The sequence below is a fragment of the Eufriesea mexicana genome, unplaced genomic scaffold (assembly GCF_001483705.2).
Source record: "Eufriesea mexicana isolate 0111107269 unplaced genomic scaffold, ASM148370v2 scaffold1482, whole genome shotgun sequence".
Classification (NCBI taxonomy): Eukaryota; Metazoa; Arthropoda; class Insecta; order Hymenoptera; family Apidae; genus Eufriesea; species Eufriesea mexicana.
The window spans coordinates 1,378,231-1,394,378 of NW_016909634.1; the positions used below are offsets into that span (position 1 = coordinate 1,378,231).

The window sequence follows — 16,148 nt, forward strand, 5'->3', positions numbered from 1 at the left end:
TTTCCGGTATACATATTTTAGCAGAAGGAATTCATTTATAAACTACGAGTCGGCGGAAAAATGTGTATTTTCCATTATTTGAACTCTAACCTCGTTATTCGCCAACAAAGAATCGAAATTTAATTTTGTAAAATATTTCATTAGAGTAACTCTTTGTTTCATTATGTTCCGTATTAGTTTTCCATTTAATGGGACAAAAATGAGATATTGATAAACGAACCGTGAAATATTTTACCGTCATAAAATTCGCAATGTAGAAAGCAATCTATTTTCGAGAAATTGAAAATATCCTGCTCACAGTCGACTGTTGTAAAGAAGTAGCAGTTCCTGGAAATTCTTGAAATTTCAGTTACAATGGACGTAGTTGCTGGCAAATTTTAAGCTACCATTCACTATTCTTGGCTGAAGGTATAGTCTCCTTTAAGTTTCTTTGAAAATTCTTCGTGACTGTTTTACAAGTTCTTAATGCTTCACTTGTTTTATTTCCTCTCTTGCAAGTCAATTTCATTTTCTCTCTCCCTTTGCAGACGGTTCAATGGAATTGTTTTAAAATTTCTAGAATTAACTTTAAATAATTCGTTATAATTCTGCTTCAATTGACAGCACATGTTCTTCGTTTGAAAATTAAATTCCACTACCGAAATAATTATATCTTACTATTCTGGAAACAGGATCATCCTTTGTTCTCGTAGCACGTTTCATTTTTATTCCTACTCGTGAGCATATGTTCTTTGTTCCTAACTGAATTTTAACATTTGCTCCTTTTGGACATTTTATTCGAGCTGTTTAACAAGTGAATCGTTTCTCCTTTTCAAAAAATCCCTCCACTGTTGAACCATAATTTTTATCCGTATCAACGCATTTTTTAAAATTTCGGGAGTCGAATTTAATAAAATTTCCAACGTTTTAGATTTCGATAAAATTTTATAACAATCTTTAATAGATTGCTGAATGTATCGAATGAAGGAACTGAAGAAATGGTAGCTGCACTGTCAGGGAGAAAAGTCATTTATCATTTTTCGTTCAATCTTTTACTATTACATGACGGATTTGTAAAAGGATTGTAAAAAATCGTGTATGGATTTCGTTTAGCACTGTTCGTAAAATGGCCGGACAAAACTTGATTGAAATAGCTTCAGTGGTCTGGTAAAAAAGAGGTCATGAACTTTGGAACATTTCCATAACCTGGGAATACAGCTGTGGGTTCTAATTACCCATTACTCCACATATTGCACTTGTTTGCGTATTATATCACATTATTACAAATTACTTAGTAACAGTTAACAATTTAAGTATAATGTCAATGTTATTCGATATTTACATGTTTACAAAGCGAGAGTTTCATTTAAAGAACCCCTCCGTGTCTCTCACATTCGCTAAAATTCGACATATATACATATGTAACCCAACATACATATACAAATATAAATAATGTATTACATATATATATAAAACACATACATAAACATCTTTTCAAAGAAAAAATCGGACCTCTTGTAATCAGAGAACATATTCCACATTTCGAATATTCCCGCCTTCGAACGAAACAGAACCTAACCTCGTTCTTCGATCCTAACCTGCCTCTCGTCCCGCCATAAATAGACCAGAGTAATCCGACCTCGTAAGCCAGCGCCTCTAACTCAGTCGCGCCATCTGGGGAGAAAAACCGCGGGGAAACAAAGAACGAACGAACGCGACAAGATCCGATCATCCTCGAAAACTCTGTGGCTGACAAAAGAGTCGATCGAGCCAGTCCTTCCACGAACTGCACACCTCTTGCACCTCCCTGCGCAGTTTGAATATTCTCCTGGCCAGATTATATATCGCGCTTTTATTTATCGACCGCGACTGGCCATATGAAAAAAATGTAAAACTGCCTATACGCTGATGTCTGTCTGTGTGTGTGTTGCAGGTTGCGAGTTTCCGGCGCAGTGGAACGGCCACTGGTTTCAATCGGGGTATCAGGGGTTGGTGACGGTGAACGGCTCCATGATGACCAGCAAGGGCCACTGCATCGAGACCGAAGGCGACAAGTTCCTCATTCAGGACACGTGAGTCTCTCGTTTGAATTGCAAGTGAGATATAGTCTATCGTGTCTGAACGTCTGCGTGTGTGCGTGTGTGTGTGCACGCGTGCACGTACGTTGGTACGTATCGACAGGCGGCCGTCGATATGAAGCGATGCACGGATCGTATTTCGCGTCCCTTTATCCGCGTCAGGCCGCCGCCCCCTCTCCCCCTCCGGCGCCTGGCCCGCCACCGAGCTTTTATTAATTAACTGCACCCTTCGTTGGCCGGACCCTCCGACAAAGCGCTCGAGGCGACGTGCCAACCGACAGCGGCGTATAAAACGTTTCTCCGACGAAATTCCGCCGCGGGTGGGCTTGGGGGTGGCGGTGCGCCGAGAAGGGGGTCCAAGGACTCGTGTATATCGCTCCCGTTGCAATATTATGATGGATGTTAATACCCTGCTGCCAGAGAATTCCAGATATTTCGTTGGCCGTTTGCAGGCAGTGGGGACTGCACGGTTTTTCGACGTTTAATTTTGGGAACGCGATTGGGTCGTCCATTTTTGAAGAAATTCTTTTTCAAGTGAACTATCCTGTTGGATCAGTTGCACCTGGCAAGTGGGAGTTCAGTGTGTTCATTTTCTTTTTACTTGCGTGAGTTTTGTCGGAGCAAAGATACTGAGCTGTTAATAGCAGAAGGGGTTGCATAGATGGTACCATCTCATAGATCATCTGATAGATTGACAAGACAGTATATATTCTTAGTGTTAGAGGTTAGGTTTCCACGTGGGTCGTGAATAATTGAAGCGGAGGTTCCTGCTTATTAACCCTTTGGACTCGAAGGTTTCTTCACTGTGAAGATACAATTCGAAGCTCTTCTTAGATTTTTGTAACTTCACTGATACTCTTTATGCTAAAATTGAAAAAAGAAAATCGGGAATTTGCGTGTGAAGCGAACGAGTAGAATAATTTTATTTCGATGTTCTTAATATAATTATCAACATTCATTATCTAAATTATGGCATTAAAACAAACGGTGACTGAGAGTCACCTCTCGAATGCAAAGGATTCATTTAATGTAGGCATGAAATAATTGTATAATACAGATAATTAAAGAAAAGCTGTATCTATTTGTGTATGTATATTAATATTCTGTAAACGGATCTTAACACTAGCTCTGTATTTCACTTTTACTTTTTCTTTTACCTTACACCACGCTTACAGCACACACCATGTACTCTCTCAGAAGGAAGTGATGCTCATCCACAGTTGCTCGTTCTCTCGAATTCTTACACGGTTACCGATTCTTTCGCATTTACTCGTCATTCATACCAATAGAGACATTGCTACGAACACTTAGAAACAGGAATACATAAACCTCGATAAAATGGTCGACGATTAGAAACCGAGGCAGAGCCTGCAAGAGGACCTAGCATCTCATCTGATCCACAGGTCTCCACAGTTTCTGTAGTCGTACAGTAATTTCCTAGCCTCGGGTTCCACCTGCAAGGACCCGCGGAGGCGCAAGATAGGGTAAGGCTAGGGAATTTTCAATAATAGAAGCGCCAGGCAACCATGTCGTGTAGCCAGGTAACCGACTTGAAGCTGCTAAGTGAAACCTAACACACTGTGTCGGCGGAAAATTTCGTTGGATTTGATTTAAAAATATCTGGTTGCGAGATGCGGAATGTAAGTGGGTCCCACGGTTCGACTATCGATTCCACATACCCAGCCCGAAATCCAAGCACTCGTTATCCGCAACTTACGCCACGAGCAGGATCCAATTTCGCGGAGAGAGCGTTCGCTGTCGTAGGAGCAGACAGTATCTACGCGCGTCGCTGCTTTCTGTCCTCGCCGGTATCGTGGTGGGGCTTAAGGTGCGCTTCGTTCAACGTCGCCTTTAAGCCGCGACGATCGGCGATAAGCTGCAACCGGCGGGAAGAGTGCCTCCTCGCTTAGAAATTTCTTTCTCCGCGGCCAGAGACGGGAATTTCTATCGCAGACATTAGAAAATCGTACATTCCACCGCGTTTTCAGAGGAATTCCGACGTATAAAAATTCTAGGGATCTGCCAACAATTCTGCCACTGTTACTAGCACGGGGACTTCGGTGATCCGAAAATTTCGATCTCTTTCAACCTTTCCAGATTTGTAGGGATCACGATACGAGATTCGGGGTAGTTTCTTTCGTTACTCATACTGGGTTGGTTTAAAACCCTGTTTGGAAATTTGAAGAAAGCTCAAGTCGATCGGTAACGTAGATCTCTTCCAAGATTTTTTGAGATATCAACTTTTTACACGATTGTTCGATTTACCACGCGCGGTGACAAGATATTTACAAACGTGTGTGCCAGAACAGTCCAATGTTTCTGTGACAATTGTCTGACGACGTGTATACCACGTCGTTGGCGATTCTGCGACAAAAATGTACGACGTGCGTGACACGTCTTTCCAGCGCAAGTGGTTAAAATGATAACGTAAAGCGTTCTGCTATAAATATTGACTGTTGGCGAAATCGATAATAAAGATATTGACTATACCAACGGAGAAGCAACGACGTCATCAGTAGCCTCAATTGTTTTTTGGTAATGGAGTCGTGACTAGAACGTTCTGTCAGTCGAGTACGGAACATGAGAGAATACACTTGTGTAGAGAATGAAACGTGATTATTTAAAAACAGCTACCCTTCGCTTTTTCCTTTTCACCTAATTATTACATTTTTTGACTCCAATTTTTATTTCCTTTCATTTTTCATCTATCGGTCATTTAACACAGCTACTGTGTGCACAGACTGTACATGGCTTAATCGTGATACTATTAATCCTTTGCACTCGACGATTTTTGGCTAGAGAAGAGTAAAAGATCAAAGATTCTCTATTAAAAAGCTGACACCTTTTTGAGCAGTAAATAAAGAATTGTAGAATTATTTAATTTCGATACTTTGCACACTGTTACATTGCATTAAATTTGATATATTAATTAATATCGATTTTCCAAATTTTATGAAATTGTGACTGAGGGTCACCTCTCGAGTGCAAAGGGTTAGAACTCTTGCAGGTACAATTGTTTATTAAATTCAAATATTGCGATTAATTCCTGCATCGATCATTCTATGAGCCCCCCCCAACGCGTTAAAGATCGACGGTTCTTCTCGTTCTGAAAAATTTCTTCATTATTTCCGAGGTTAATATTAAACATGCTTTGCCATTCTTTTCGCCGTTTAAATTTCAAATTAGCGGAAACGCGAGGAGCAGGATCCCTGGGAAATATTCAGCCGAGCGGAGGGGCAGCGAATAGCAGTGGTGGGGAGAGGGGAAATTGTTTATCAGAATTTCATTTATTTGCTCTCTTAGCGCGTGAAACCTTGGGGGCGCGGGATGAAACTCCAGCAAAGTAGTACAATCAACGATAAGACGCGGCCGAGATGAGGATCCTTTATTCCGTTTCGTTTTATCTTTCTCTCTGTGAGATTCTTATATTCCTGAGTGACCTTAATATCCGCGCGGAAGAAGAATGGGTAAGAGGTTAGCGAGATCATTTCGTGCACTTTGCGAAAATTCTATTTGCTCGGTATCGTTGCTCGCCGTCCCGGAATAGATGGCGCGCTACGATGAGGGATCAGCCATGGTCGAAACCACGGTGACCGGACAAAATGGCCGCCCTCGTGAAATTCCTCGGATTCTTAATTCTCTTATCGTGAACAGGTTCTTCGGTTATCTGCTTTGTGAATTTCACGACGTCGTTATGGTCGAAATTCTAGCTCGCCATGTTAGATATTGCGCCAAGTTCGCGATAGCGCGAAGAACGTTAGCCCAATGTTCTCGATGTTACCGAAGAGATAGTGTAACACTTACTAAACTAAGAACAGGACACACAAATTTAACGCACTCTTCTTTCGTTAGGGAATCAAGCTTAGAGATCTGTGATGCGTGCAACATAAATTACTATGGAACATATTTTAGTGCAGTGTACCAAATATAGTTAGAAAGGAACGCATTTTGACATATTGGATGCTATAAGTAAGATAAAAATGGCGGATTCATACTCTACTCGTATATTATCAGCAATTTGTGGGTGGAATGTGACAAGAATAATTTTCACTATTTTTAACTAGAAACACAAAGTATATTTATGCGAAAAATGTTAAAGCAATAAATCCAGAATAATAGTATTGAAGTAATAAATCAATTCATTCTTTTTAGAATTTTCCTCCCTCTCTCTCACTTCCTATAATGCATTATTTACATTAGATGAGACTCGTATATATTATATTTACATTATGGACTACACAGTTATAAACAAAGGAGTCTGTTTTGTGACATAAATTACTATAGAATATCTTTTAGTGCAGTGTACCAAATATAGTGACGAAAGAACGCGTTTTGACATATTAGATTCTATGAATAAGATACAAATGGCGGATTCATACTTTACTCGTATATTATCGACCAATTTGTAGGTGGAATGGGACAAGAATAATTTTCACTATTTTTAACGAGAGTAGCAAAGTATATTTTTGCGAAGAATATTAAAGCAATAAATCCAGAATAATATAGTATTGAAGTAATTAATTAATGTACTCTTTTTAGAATTTTTCTCCCTCTCTCTCATTTTCTATAACACATTATTTACACTAGATGAAACTCGTATATATTATATTTACATCATGGACTACACAGTTATAAACAAAGGAGTCTCACTCATCCAACAACTTTCAAGTTTTGTGACATAGTTTACTATAGAACATCTTTTAATATAGTGACCCAAATACAATGACAAAGGGACGCAATTTAACATATTAAATTCTGCAAGTATGCTACAAAAGGCGAATTCATGCTCTGCACATATATTACCAACCTTATTAGCTACCTAGAAGGTTTATGTGACCTTGAACAGTTAATCAAATTAAAAATGTTAGACGACTTCTCCTTTGCCATTCGTTATATTCGATTTGCTAATTGTAGTGAGGAAATTTTCCATTTTTAAATTTTGTATACCTTTTTATTCGAAGATTTTGAGTCCCATCATTCTCAAGGTCATCAGAGATGAAGTTTCTAAGTGGTTATATATTTTCGATGTCGAATAGGGTAGTTTCATTAAGGAATTTCATAGAATTTCTAACATAATTTGCATAAGGAAGGACGACATCCGAATTCCTATTTTCCATTTTTATTTTTGTGATTTTCTCACCATTTTCCTTACTCGAATTTCCGAGTGCTTTAAACTCTTTAATTGCGAGTCTCATCAGTTAAATAATGCCACGTAGTTTGTTAAACAGTATCACTTGCGTTCATTGTTTTCGTTAAGCCTGCGATATTTGCTGAATATTTTTTGAAAGTGGCTGTTAGTTACACGTTGGGAAAATGGAAAATGAAAGAAATGAAAACGAAATTCGTAGAAGCCAAGGAACCATGTTTTCTGCACAATAATAACTAAGCGTACGAAATTAACCTAAATTCTGCAAAATGTAATTCTCAGCGTTAGTACCACTTTAGAGGAAGACCATAAACGGCAGCGCGAGTTCAAAACGTTGAGAAAGCACGGTGGAAAAAGTTTCACGAGGATTGCAACAACAGAGAGCGAGCATACAGTGTCGGGACGCTTAATTTTCGACGTTTCGTCGAGCGTCGAGCGTGTAAAACGCACCGGAAGCGTGGCGGAAGGTCAGTGGGTTGCACCGGAAGCGAGAGTCTCTCTGGTTCGATCCTCGAGGCTCGATTTTCGCTAGTACTCTTTCGTCTCGTATCCCTTTTCATCGATGAATGGAACAGATAGCATTGGTACTTTTGTCTCTAATCCGATTGCCAATTTTTGTCGTGCGTTCACCGTCGGAATTATAATTCAAATTTATTGCCACTTTATGAAATATTATATATTCAGAATTATATTGAAACGACGATAAAAATATATAGGAAATTTTAGTTTCTGTATTTATAAACAGAGAAGAACGTATTTCAACGTAATGAAAATATTATTAGTTATTATAAAAGGTTTAAATATCGTTACTTCTGCTCTTAAATCATTCCGCTCTCGTTTCTCATTATAATGTATTAATAATTAATACACGAATATGTAAATACGTAGCGAACTGACAAAAATATTTACCTGTTCATATAAATTTGCAGATTTCTGAGTGTAGGATGGTATATTATTTTGTTTAAAACTTATGGAAGATTAATATGAAAATTATTGGTAATTTATGCAGGCGCAGTTTAATAATTATCATTTGATTTATACTGAAATTATTACTTATTAACGAATTTGATATATTGTGCCATTAGTCATTTTTATAAATTATGTTTCAATAATAACTCGTGTCGGTTGTTTATTGGTAACGTGTTATATTTATTGCAGGTAATAAGAATATAGAAATTGGAAGCTTTATTGAAATCCGAAAGATGGAGCAACTGGAGTTATTAAATAGATCTTTTCCAAATCCACGAAGAATTTTCTTATTGACAATTTATATAATTCAATTCGTTCCAATATTTCATTCATTACAATCGACTCCTTTTCCATTAAGAACTTTCAGTTTAATTTCATAATGCTTGAATAGAATGATAAAATACTGACGTACTGTTAATGTAAGTACATATTAAATAAGTACCAATTTGGAATCGACGTAAAGGAAAGCATTAATAATCTATATTAGTATCTTGGTAGAGGTAGAAGTAGTAGAAGAGAACGTTTGGAGTCAGACATGTCCTCGAGTAATAGCATCGACCGATACAGTCTTATATTCAGCAGCACCCAGGAAATGAATCTTTAATGAATCTACGAATTCATTGAAATATGACAAATTCGATTTTTCTCGCTAGAAATGCACTTCGTGAATATCTGTTATCGAAGTGATAAAAGTTTGAATAATTGATAAAATCGACAGCATTTGTTAATTGAGAAATTAAGAAATTATGATAGAGACTTGGTATTTACGGAACCCGAGAATCAGGAAATCGAGAATCTGGAAAATTTGGATTAGGAGCTCTGATAATTGGAAGATTAGAATGCAGGAAAATCGCTAGTGTACGGAATTACAGAATTGTAGGATTGTGGAGAGGGAAACTGAGAAATTGGATTATCATATAATTCGATATCGTTTAATTAAAGCATTTCAATATTTGGGAAGTTGGGCAAATCGTAAGTTCGAACATTCGGATATTAAAGTTTGACAAATTTAACTGCAGAGAAATGAAAAAATATGAAAATTTACGCTATTGTAATTTTAAGAAACAGGAGAATTCGAAGATATGCTTTAGTATTATTATATTAAAATATTAAATTTAATATTAAAATTAGAATATTAAAATTTTTGAAGTTTGATGTACTTAATTACTATAAATTATTTTAACTTAACAAACTCAAATGTATTGTATATGAGCTCATAAGACAAAAAGAATCTGAAAATTGGACTATTAATAATTCGGAGAAACAGAATTTTATAATCTAAGAGAAAATGGTTAAAAGAAAAAAAAACCATAATTTACTCCTTTACTCGACAAAATTCAGTCATGAAAAATTCTTCGAAAACAAATTTCAACCAAAAATTAAAAATCCAAAATTCTCCAACACATGCTATTTGATACCAAAGTGACCCTAATTTAAAAAATTCCAATAAAAATGCGTAATTGCATATATCACGTACTTAAAACAGTCCTCTTTACCTGGGACATTGCGGTTCTAGGGCCGCAATACTGGTACTTGTCAAATTTCAGAGCTTTCACATTTAGATACACAGTCTGTTCTAAACAAGAAGATGAACGGAATACCGGAAACGGTAATTCAAGTATTAACACTAAGAGAAAATGGTTAAAAGAAGACAAACAATAATTTACTCTTTTACTCGACAAAATTCAGACGTCAAATATTCTTCGAAAACAAATTTCAATCAGAAATTAAAAATCCAAAATTTCCTAGCACATGCTATGCGATACCAAGTTGACCCTAATTCAAAAAATTCCAATAAAAATGTGTAATTAGATATATCATATATGTAGTATCGCAGAATTTTCACCTCGTGTATAGGTGACTTCTGTTTGGAAGGTCGCCGAGGGTTCGAGGGCCAGGTCGGTCGGAAAAACCCCGGCGATGCGTCAGGCCCTTAGCATGACCATATTTGGTCATGTTGGGGGAGGCTCTTGGGAATATATAAGGAAGGCAAAAGTGGTTAACGAACAGTTATGTTGGGACAGTGGTTGGAACAGTTATGTCGTGTACAGTTCTGTGGTAGAGTTTAGTTGAAACAGTCGAGTTGTAATTGTGTAGTTAAGTTGTAGTTGTAATAGTTTATATATATATGTGGGATCGGGGTGGGTGGATTGGCTAAAGTAATGTTGTTTTACTGCTTCTTAAAATACAATAAACTTATACTTATTGGCTACGAAACTACTCGACTTTTACTTCTTAGGCACTATCTTGAAGACCGTTAAGAACTGGTCTTGCGCGCGCCCTTGCACTCTTATTTAAGCATTCACTCTGTCCTTTTCCATACCCACGTTCTCTCTTCTCAGTCGGTCGGTCACGTATTCTAAACAGTCAGGTGCATTCATAAACTTTCACTCGTTTATCGCATTCGACTCTATCATAAACATCATTTACATTCGATCCTCTTGCACGCGGTCTCTTTTGTTCTAAGCCCAAACACACTTATCATTCTTCCAGGGCCGTACTTATTCCAATCCCATATATATTCGTAGTCTTTATGGTCACCGCATATTGTATTATTATTTTATCACTGATAAATTTTTCTATATTGTTTAACCACCACCCATGTCTCTACATATACATAAAACAGTCCTCCTCTTGACCTGAGACATTACGGTCCCATGGTCGCAGCACTATAAACACGTTTTCATGGACTCAACAGTCAGCCTGTCGAAAGCACCTGAAAAGTGACAGGCGACAGTTAGTTGACGCAGTCTGTATAATACACCTGTCTCCAAATCTGAACAGGCTGAAAACTGAAAAACCGAGTCAGACCTGTCGCCCATCTCAACGAGCCTGTAACTCATGCAACCTTCGCGGTCCTCATTGACATGCAAACGGTGGAAGAAAGTTGACAACCGCTGGTGCTGGGACAAAACGAGCGTCGCGGCTCGAAAGAGCCGGAGAAAGTTGCAGGCGGACAAGATAGCCTCGGTAACCGGGCGAAGTTGAGAGTTAAGTTTTAATTAATGTAATGGAGAGTAGCGCGTGATTAGCCTTCCAATCAGTGAGCTCCTCTTTTCGAGGACGTGGCTTGGCGAGAAGGCAAAAAAAGGGGGGAAAAAGGGCGGGGGATGGGGAAGAAAATGTGGCTGGCAGGGGGTGGAGGGATGAAAAAGGGACGTTGGAGCAGGATGTCCTTTCGCGTGGCGAAATCTGAGCACGGTGAAGCTGGTAAATGGGCCAATCGACGGCATTACCATTAAGATTCTTTGATTCGACGGCGAAAAGTGATGAGAAGAGGTCAGGCAAATGAATTCAGGGCCAGACGGGATTACTCCGGCTGCTGCTCCGCCGTTTCGAAGTCCACTGGGATATTTTAATTGATTTGTTAATGCACTTTTTGCACCGTGCTTGTGTTACATTTGTCGAACGGAAGAAGCATGGGCTTAATTCAATCTCGTCGACTTACGAGGAGTGTGCAAGTCCTTCGAGTCACCAATTTAATTGAAATTTTATAGGTTTGTAGATTTCGTCATGCAGTTCAAGAATATATGTCATTACAGCCGTCACTACTCGATAGTTTTTCAGATATTTACTAGATATTAACGCTTTGACTGCCATGGTGGTCATTGGTGACCGGAGCGATTGACTAAACTACATTGAACAGCATTGAATAAAAATTGATAATTAGTAGATTTTGAATATAACCGGTAATTAGAAGATACTGTGAAATAAAAAGTGTTCCATTGAATAATTAAAAATTTGTATTAAAGCATCAATAATATATTAGAATAAATCTTGCATCTAGCAGTGCACTCCCGTTTCCCAAAGGGAAACATGTGACTTCGACGTGGCAGTCAAAGGGTTAATAAGACTGCTGTAGAAAACTGTTTCCCTTGCATTGTATTCTTATTATTCTGTAACAAATATATACTAGCATAAGAAATCGTAAAGAATAAATTTTTTGATTAAGAAATTTGATTCACAATTGTTAATTTACAATGTTTTCATGGGTGAAAAATGAATGCAAAATATAAAATAGATGGAAGAAAGGAAACCAACTAGAGACGGGAATCGGAACCCCGGACCTGGATCATAAGAATTTTCGGGTGTTGCTATTAAGCTACAACACCACTTGAAAACCGCAAGAAATAAGTCTGTAGTTGCCGAAGTAATCAAACTTTAATCGCAAATATCTCAAAAACTATCGAATAGTGACGGTTATAATGATATATATTCTTAAACTGCATAACGAAATCTACGAACCTATAAAGTTTCAATTAAATCGGCGACCCGAAGGACTTGCACTCTTCTTGTTAGGTACAAAAATTTATCATGCACGACATTCGTAGGGACACGTATGTGTATATCGATAAATTTGGTAGAATTTTGGTAATTTAAATTTTGAATCGTATTTTGGGTACATTTTGAGCAATCTTTTATGACGTTGCAAATTATCTTGTAATTTTCAAACGGAATGAATTTCTGTTTAAAATTATTTTCTTTGCTCAATATTGTTCTGTTGCACAATTGAATAAATTAAAATTGCTTCAGAGTAATGATATATTAATTTATATATTCCAATGAAAAACAAATTAACGAATTTGCCTCCGAATCAATAATTGCAGGTTTGAAATTTATGTTAAATCGTGTTGGGCAAATTAATAGGTACATGTGAAAAATAATACTTAATTATTCTTAAATTAGCAGTGCGATTTATTGAAATTTTGATCAATTAAATTTATCGGTTTTAATCATTTTATATTTGTTATTTTTATCCAAATACAATTTGCAGTAAGCAATAAATGTTTCCCAACTAAATTCCTCGTCATTCTCAATAGAATATAATCTCCATATATTTTTTATCCACCCCTCTTCCATTTAAATCAACTGATTGTTTTCTCACTGGTATTTTTATTATTAAATTAATAAATGTCGATATCGTGAAAATCGTTAAGCTCGTTTAATTCCCGAATTGTCTAAATCGTAATCGGCCATTCGTTTCGACGTATCGAATGGTAAACATTTAAAGGGGCAATGGCGGAACAGCGACTTCGAGGGTCCATTAATCCAATCAGCCCGTTAATGATAATAATCTCGTTATTTCTAACGCAGCGCAGCGTGAGGATAGCTGATACGGAATAATTGAGAAATAGAGGGCTATTTTCCAATTATCCGCCACAGGAAAAATCTTGTCTCAATGACTTGATGACGCTGTACCAAGCAGCGTAAAAAGCAATTGCTATGACTTAACAAATCTAAATTATTTCGTCTGCGGGTGGTCGTCCGTGTAATTGCGGAATTGAACGTTTCAGCATTTTTATTTACTATTTTTATTTTCCACGAGCTATTTAGCATTCGACGTTGATTCTCTGCTATTAGCCACGTTCATTGGTAATATTATTTGTTACTTTGTGTAAAATACGATTTCCAAATTTAATACAATTATTTCGCAGGGAATAAGGTTATGTTAATTTGAGATTTCTGTTTATCTCTGTACATTATGTGAAATTTATAATTCATGCAATTATTTTAATAATGAAATATGTTACACTTGTTGTCAATATTACGATACAAATATTACTACAATGGTATAATGTTATGCTACTATTTCTACTGAGGTAATGCTACTTTATTACTACTTGTTGTTTCTACTAGTTTACTATTTCTACTACTATAATATTTATTTTACTACTTTATTAGTGCTACTGCTCCTACTACTCTTCTATTTTCATTGTCCTACTACTCTTTGCTACTACTACTTCACTGCTACTCTGGTACTACTCTATATAGTAGTTTCTCACTCTAGTAGTTCTTTGTAGCTACTTTACTATTATTCTACCACTCTACTACACTTATGACTTTGCTGCTTCTACTAGTTTATTATCTGTACTACTATAATAATAATTTTACTACTTTACTGTTACATTAATGCTCCTATTACTCTACTATTTCCACTACTATACTACTCTCGTTCTTCTGCTATATTTATTATTGTACTATTTTTATTGCTCCTGCTGCTACTGTCACTCTGATAGTGCTTTACCCTTACTCTATTATTTCGTCAATTCTGCTGTTTCTACTACAGTAGTTTCACAGACCTATTAACTACTACTTTGTTACACATGAGACTCTAGTACTCATATTACTCTAAGTACTAATACCTCCTGTTACATTTATTATACTACTAGAACTCCTACAACAGCTATTATTCTATCACGACCTTTATTATTTTACTATTCTACAACAATTCGGTCCTCGGCTACCAATTTCTCTTTATTATACTACTTAAGATTACTTAGTAATCTTCTACTAGTTTCGATACACTCTACTATTACTGTAATCATCAAATACTGGCAACTACCAAAAAATTATTATTCAGAACGTTATGAACTATCAAATGAAAAATTGACTACTCGAATTGCTTATTGCTTCGTAATTCTTGTGTATTCTACACTAGAAATCACAAGCCACTAGGAAAAAAGAGTAATATTTTAAAAAATTGATCTACTTCGTTTCCAATCGGAGAACAGAAGTAACATTGTCTCCCTGGAGCCTTCTCGCGCACTTTCTCTTGTTCCGGTGAGAAATGGGAAAGTTCCCGGCGATTAAAATTAAACTGTAAAATTGGTCCGCGATTCAACGGGGAGTGGTAATCCTGAATTTTCTAAATGTTTTCCCCGGTTTCGATTCCACGTCCCGGAAGTCCACTCGAACTCTGATTAACTCCTGGGCGCGATCAATTATCGAGCCGGGCTAACAAATCGTCGAGTTCCCGAGAAGTTTCACCGCATTAAAATCTGATATCGAGTCGATGTTGCCGAACGAACCTTCTCCCCGTGAAATTTTATTATTATCGTTATTATTATTGTTATTACCAGATTCCTGGGAAATCAATGGCTGTGCACCCCTTGCATCTATAATCGTTATTTTCCCCCTCGTAATTCATTCGAGACTCATCCATAATAAATTTGCATATTTTTCTGCAACACGACAATTATTATCCCTCGTTTCTTCCTCTTTTTTTTCATTTTTCATGTAATTATTAAAAATGTATGTATTTAGCGATGCTTAAAAATAATTTATTTCATGATTATTTGAATTTTCGAGGAAACTCTGGTCGGGAATATTTTATTTTGTTATTTAGTAGCAGCTATTTGTTAATTTCTTTCCCATTATTAACTTTTATTATACTAAAAGTAACGCGAAAATATACAAATTTTGTCTGTCTTTAAAATTGTGATGTGGGGTCTGAAGTGTTCAATTTTTCTAGAAATTTTAGTGTTTTACTATTGTTTAATGGTGTTGGATTTTTAATTTTTCCAAGTACTTCGGTAATAACGAATCTCATAATAAAGTTCTGTTTCAGGAAGTTAGCCAAGTATTTGAAAATACTACAGGGTATAGGAAATTCAGTTTTATTAGTCTCTCTGCAATGGTCTCGTTATGGTCCATATTGGAAAGAGCTTACAACAGCTTAAGAATTTATTTAAAGACATATAACGTTAACGTGAGAATAGTTATATACCGTTGCTCGTTATTAACTCACTTGTATAGTTAGTCATTAAACACTTTTAAAAGTACTATTATACCATTAATAAGTACCAGATATAATTAAAAGTAACTTATCATTAATAGTGATTAAAATCAACTTGCATGATTGGTCTACTATACTACAATTTCCATTCAACTACTATATTATAATTGGACTGTATAGTACAATTTCCATTACTCTAAATATTTGCTATAATTGTAATAATTTTCAGACATTTGAATCCGTCCAAATAAGAAAGGGAACATAAAATTTTATATAATTATCAATAAAATTTCTAAATTTTAGAAAAATTCATGAAAATAATTAGATATTGGTAATATAGAATATTTGTCACTGCAAATACAAAAAAAAATTATCAAAAATATTCAGAATATCGATTGTCACTAATTGCTAATTCTAATCATAGTAAATTTTATGCCAAAAATACCATAGTATATTTTAT

At 36.3% G+C, this 16,148-nt stretch overlaps 1 protein-coding gene across 2 annotated transcripts in view; it reads left to right on the plus strand.

Moving 5' to 3' along the window:
• The window catches only part of LOC108548288 (uncharacterized), a 601,332-nt gene that overhangs the window by 446,460 nt on the left and 138,724 nt on the right, over nt 1–16,148 (plus strand). For both annotated transcript variants that reach the window (XM_017901144.1, XM_017901145.1), the window contains one exon: nt 1,913–2,051. In XM_017901144.1, coding sequence (XP_017756633.1) covers nt 1,913–2,051 — 139 coding nt within the window. The remainder of the gene's footprint in view (nt 1–1,912; nt 2,052–16,148) is intronic.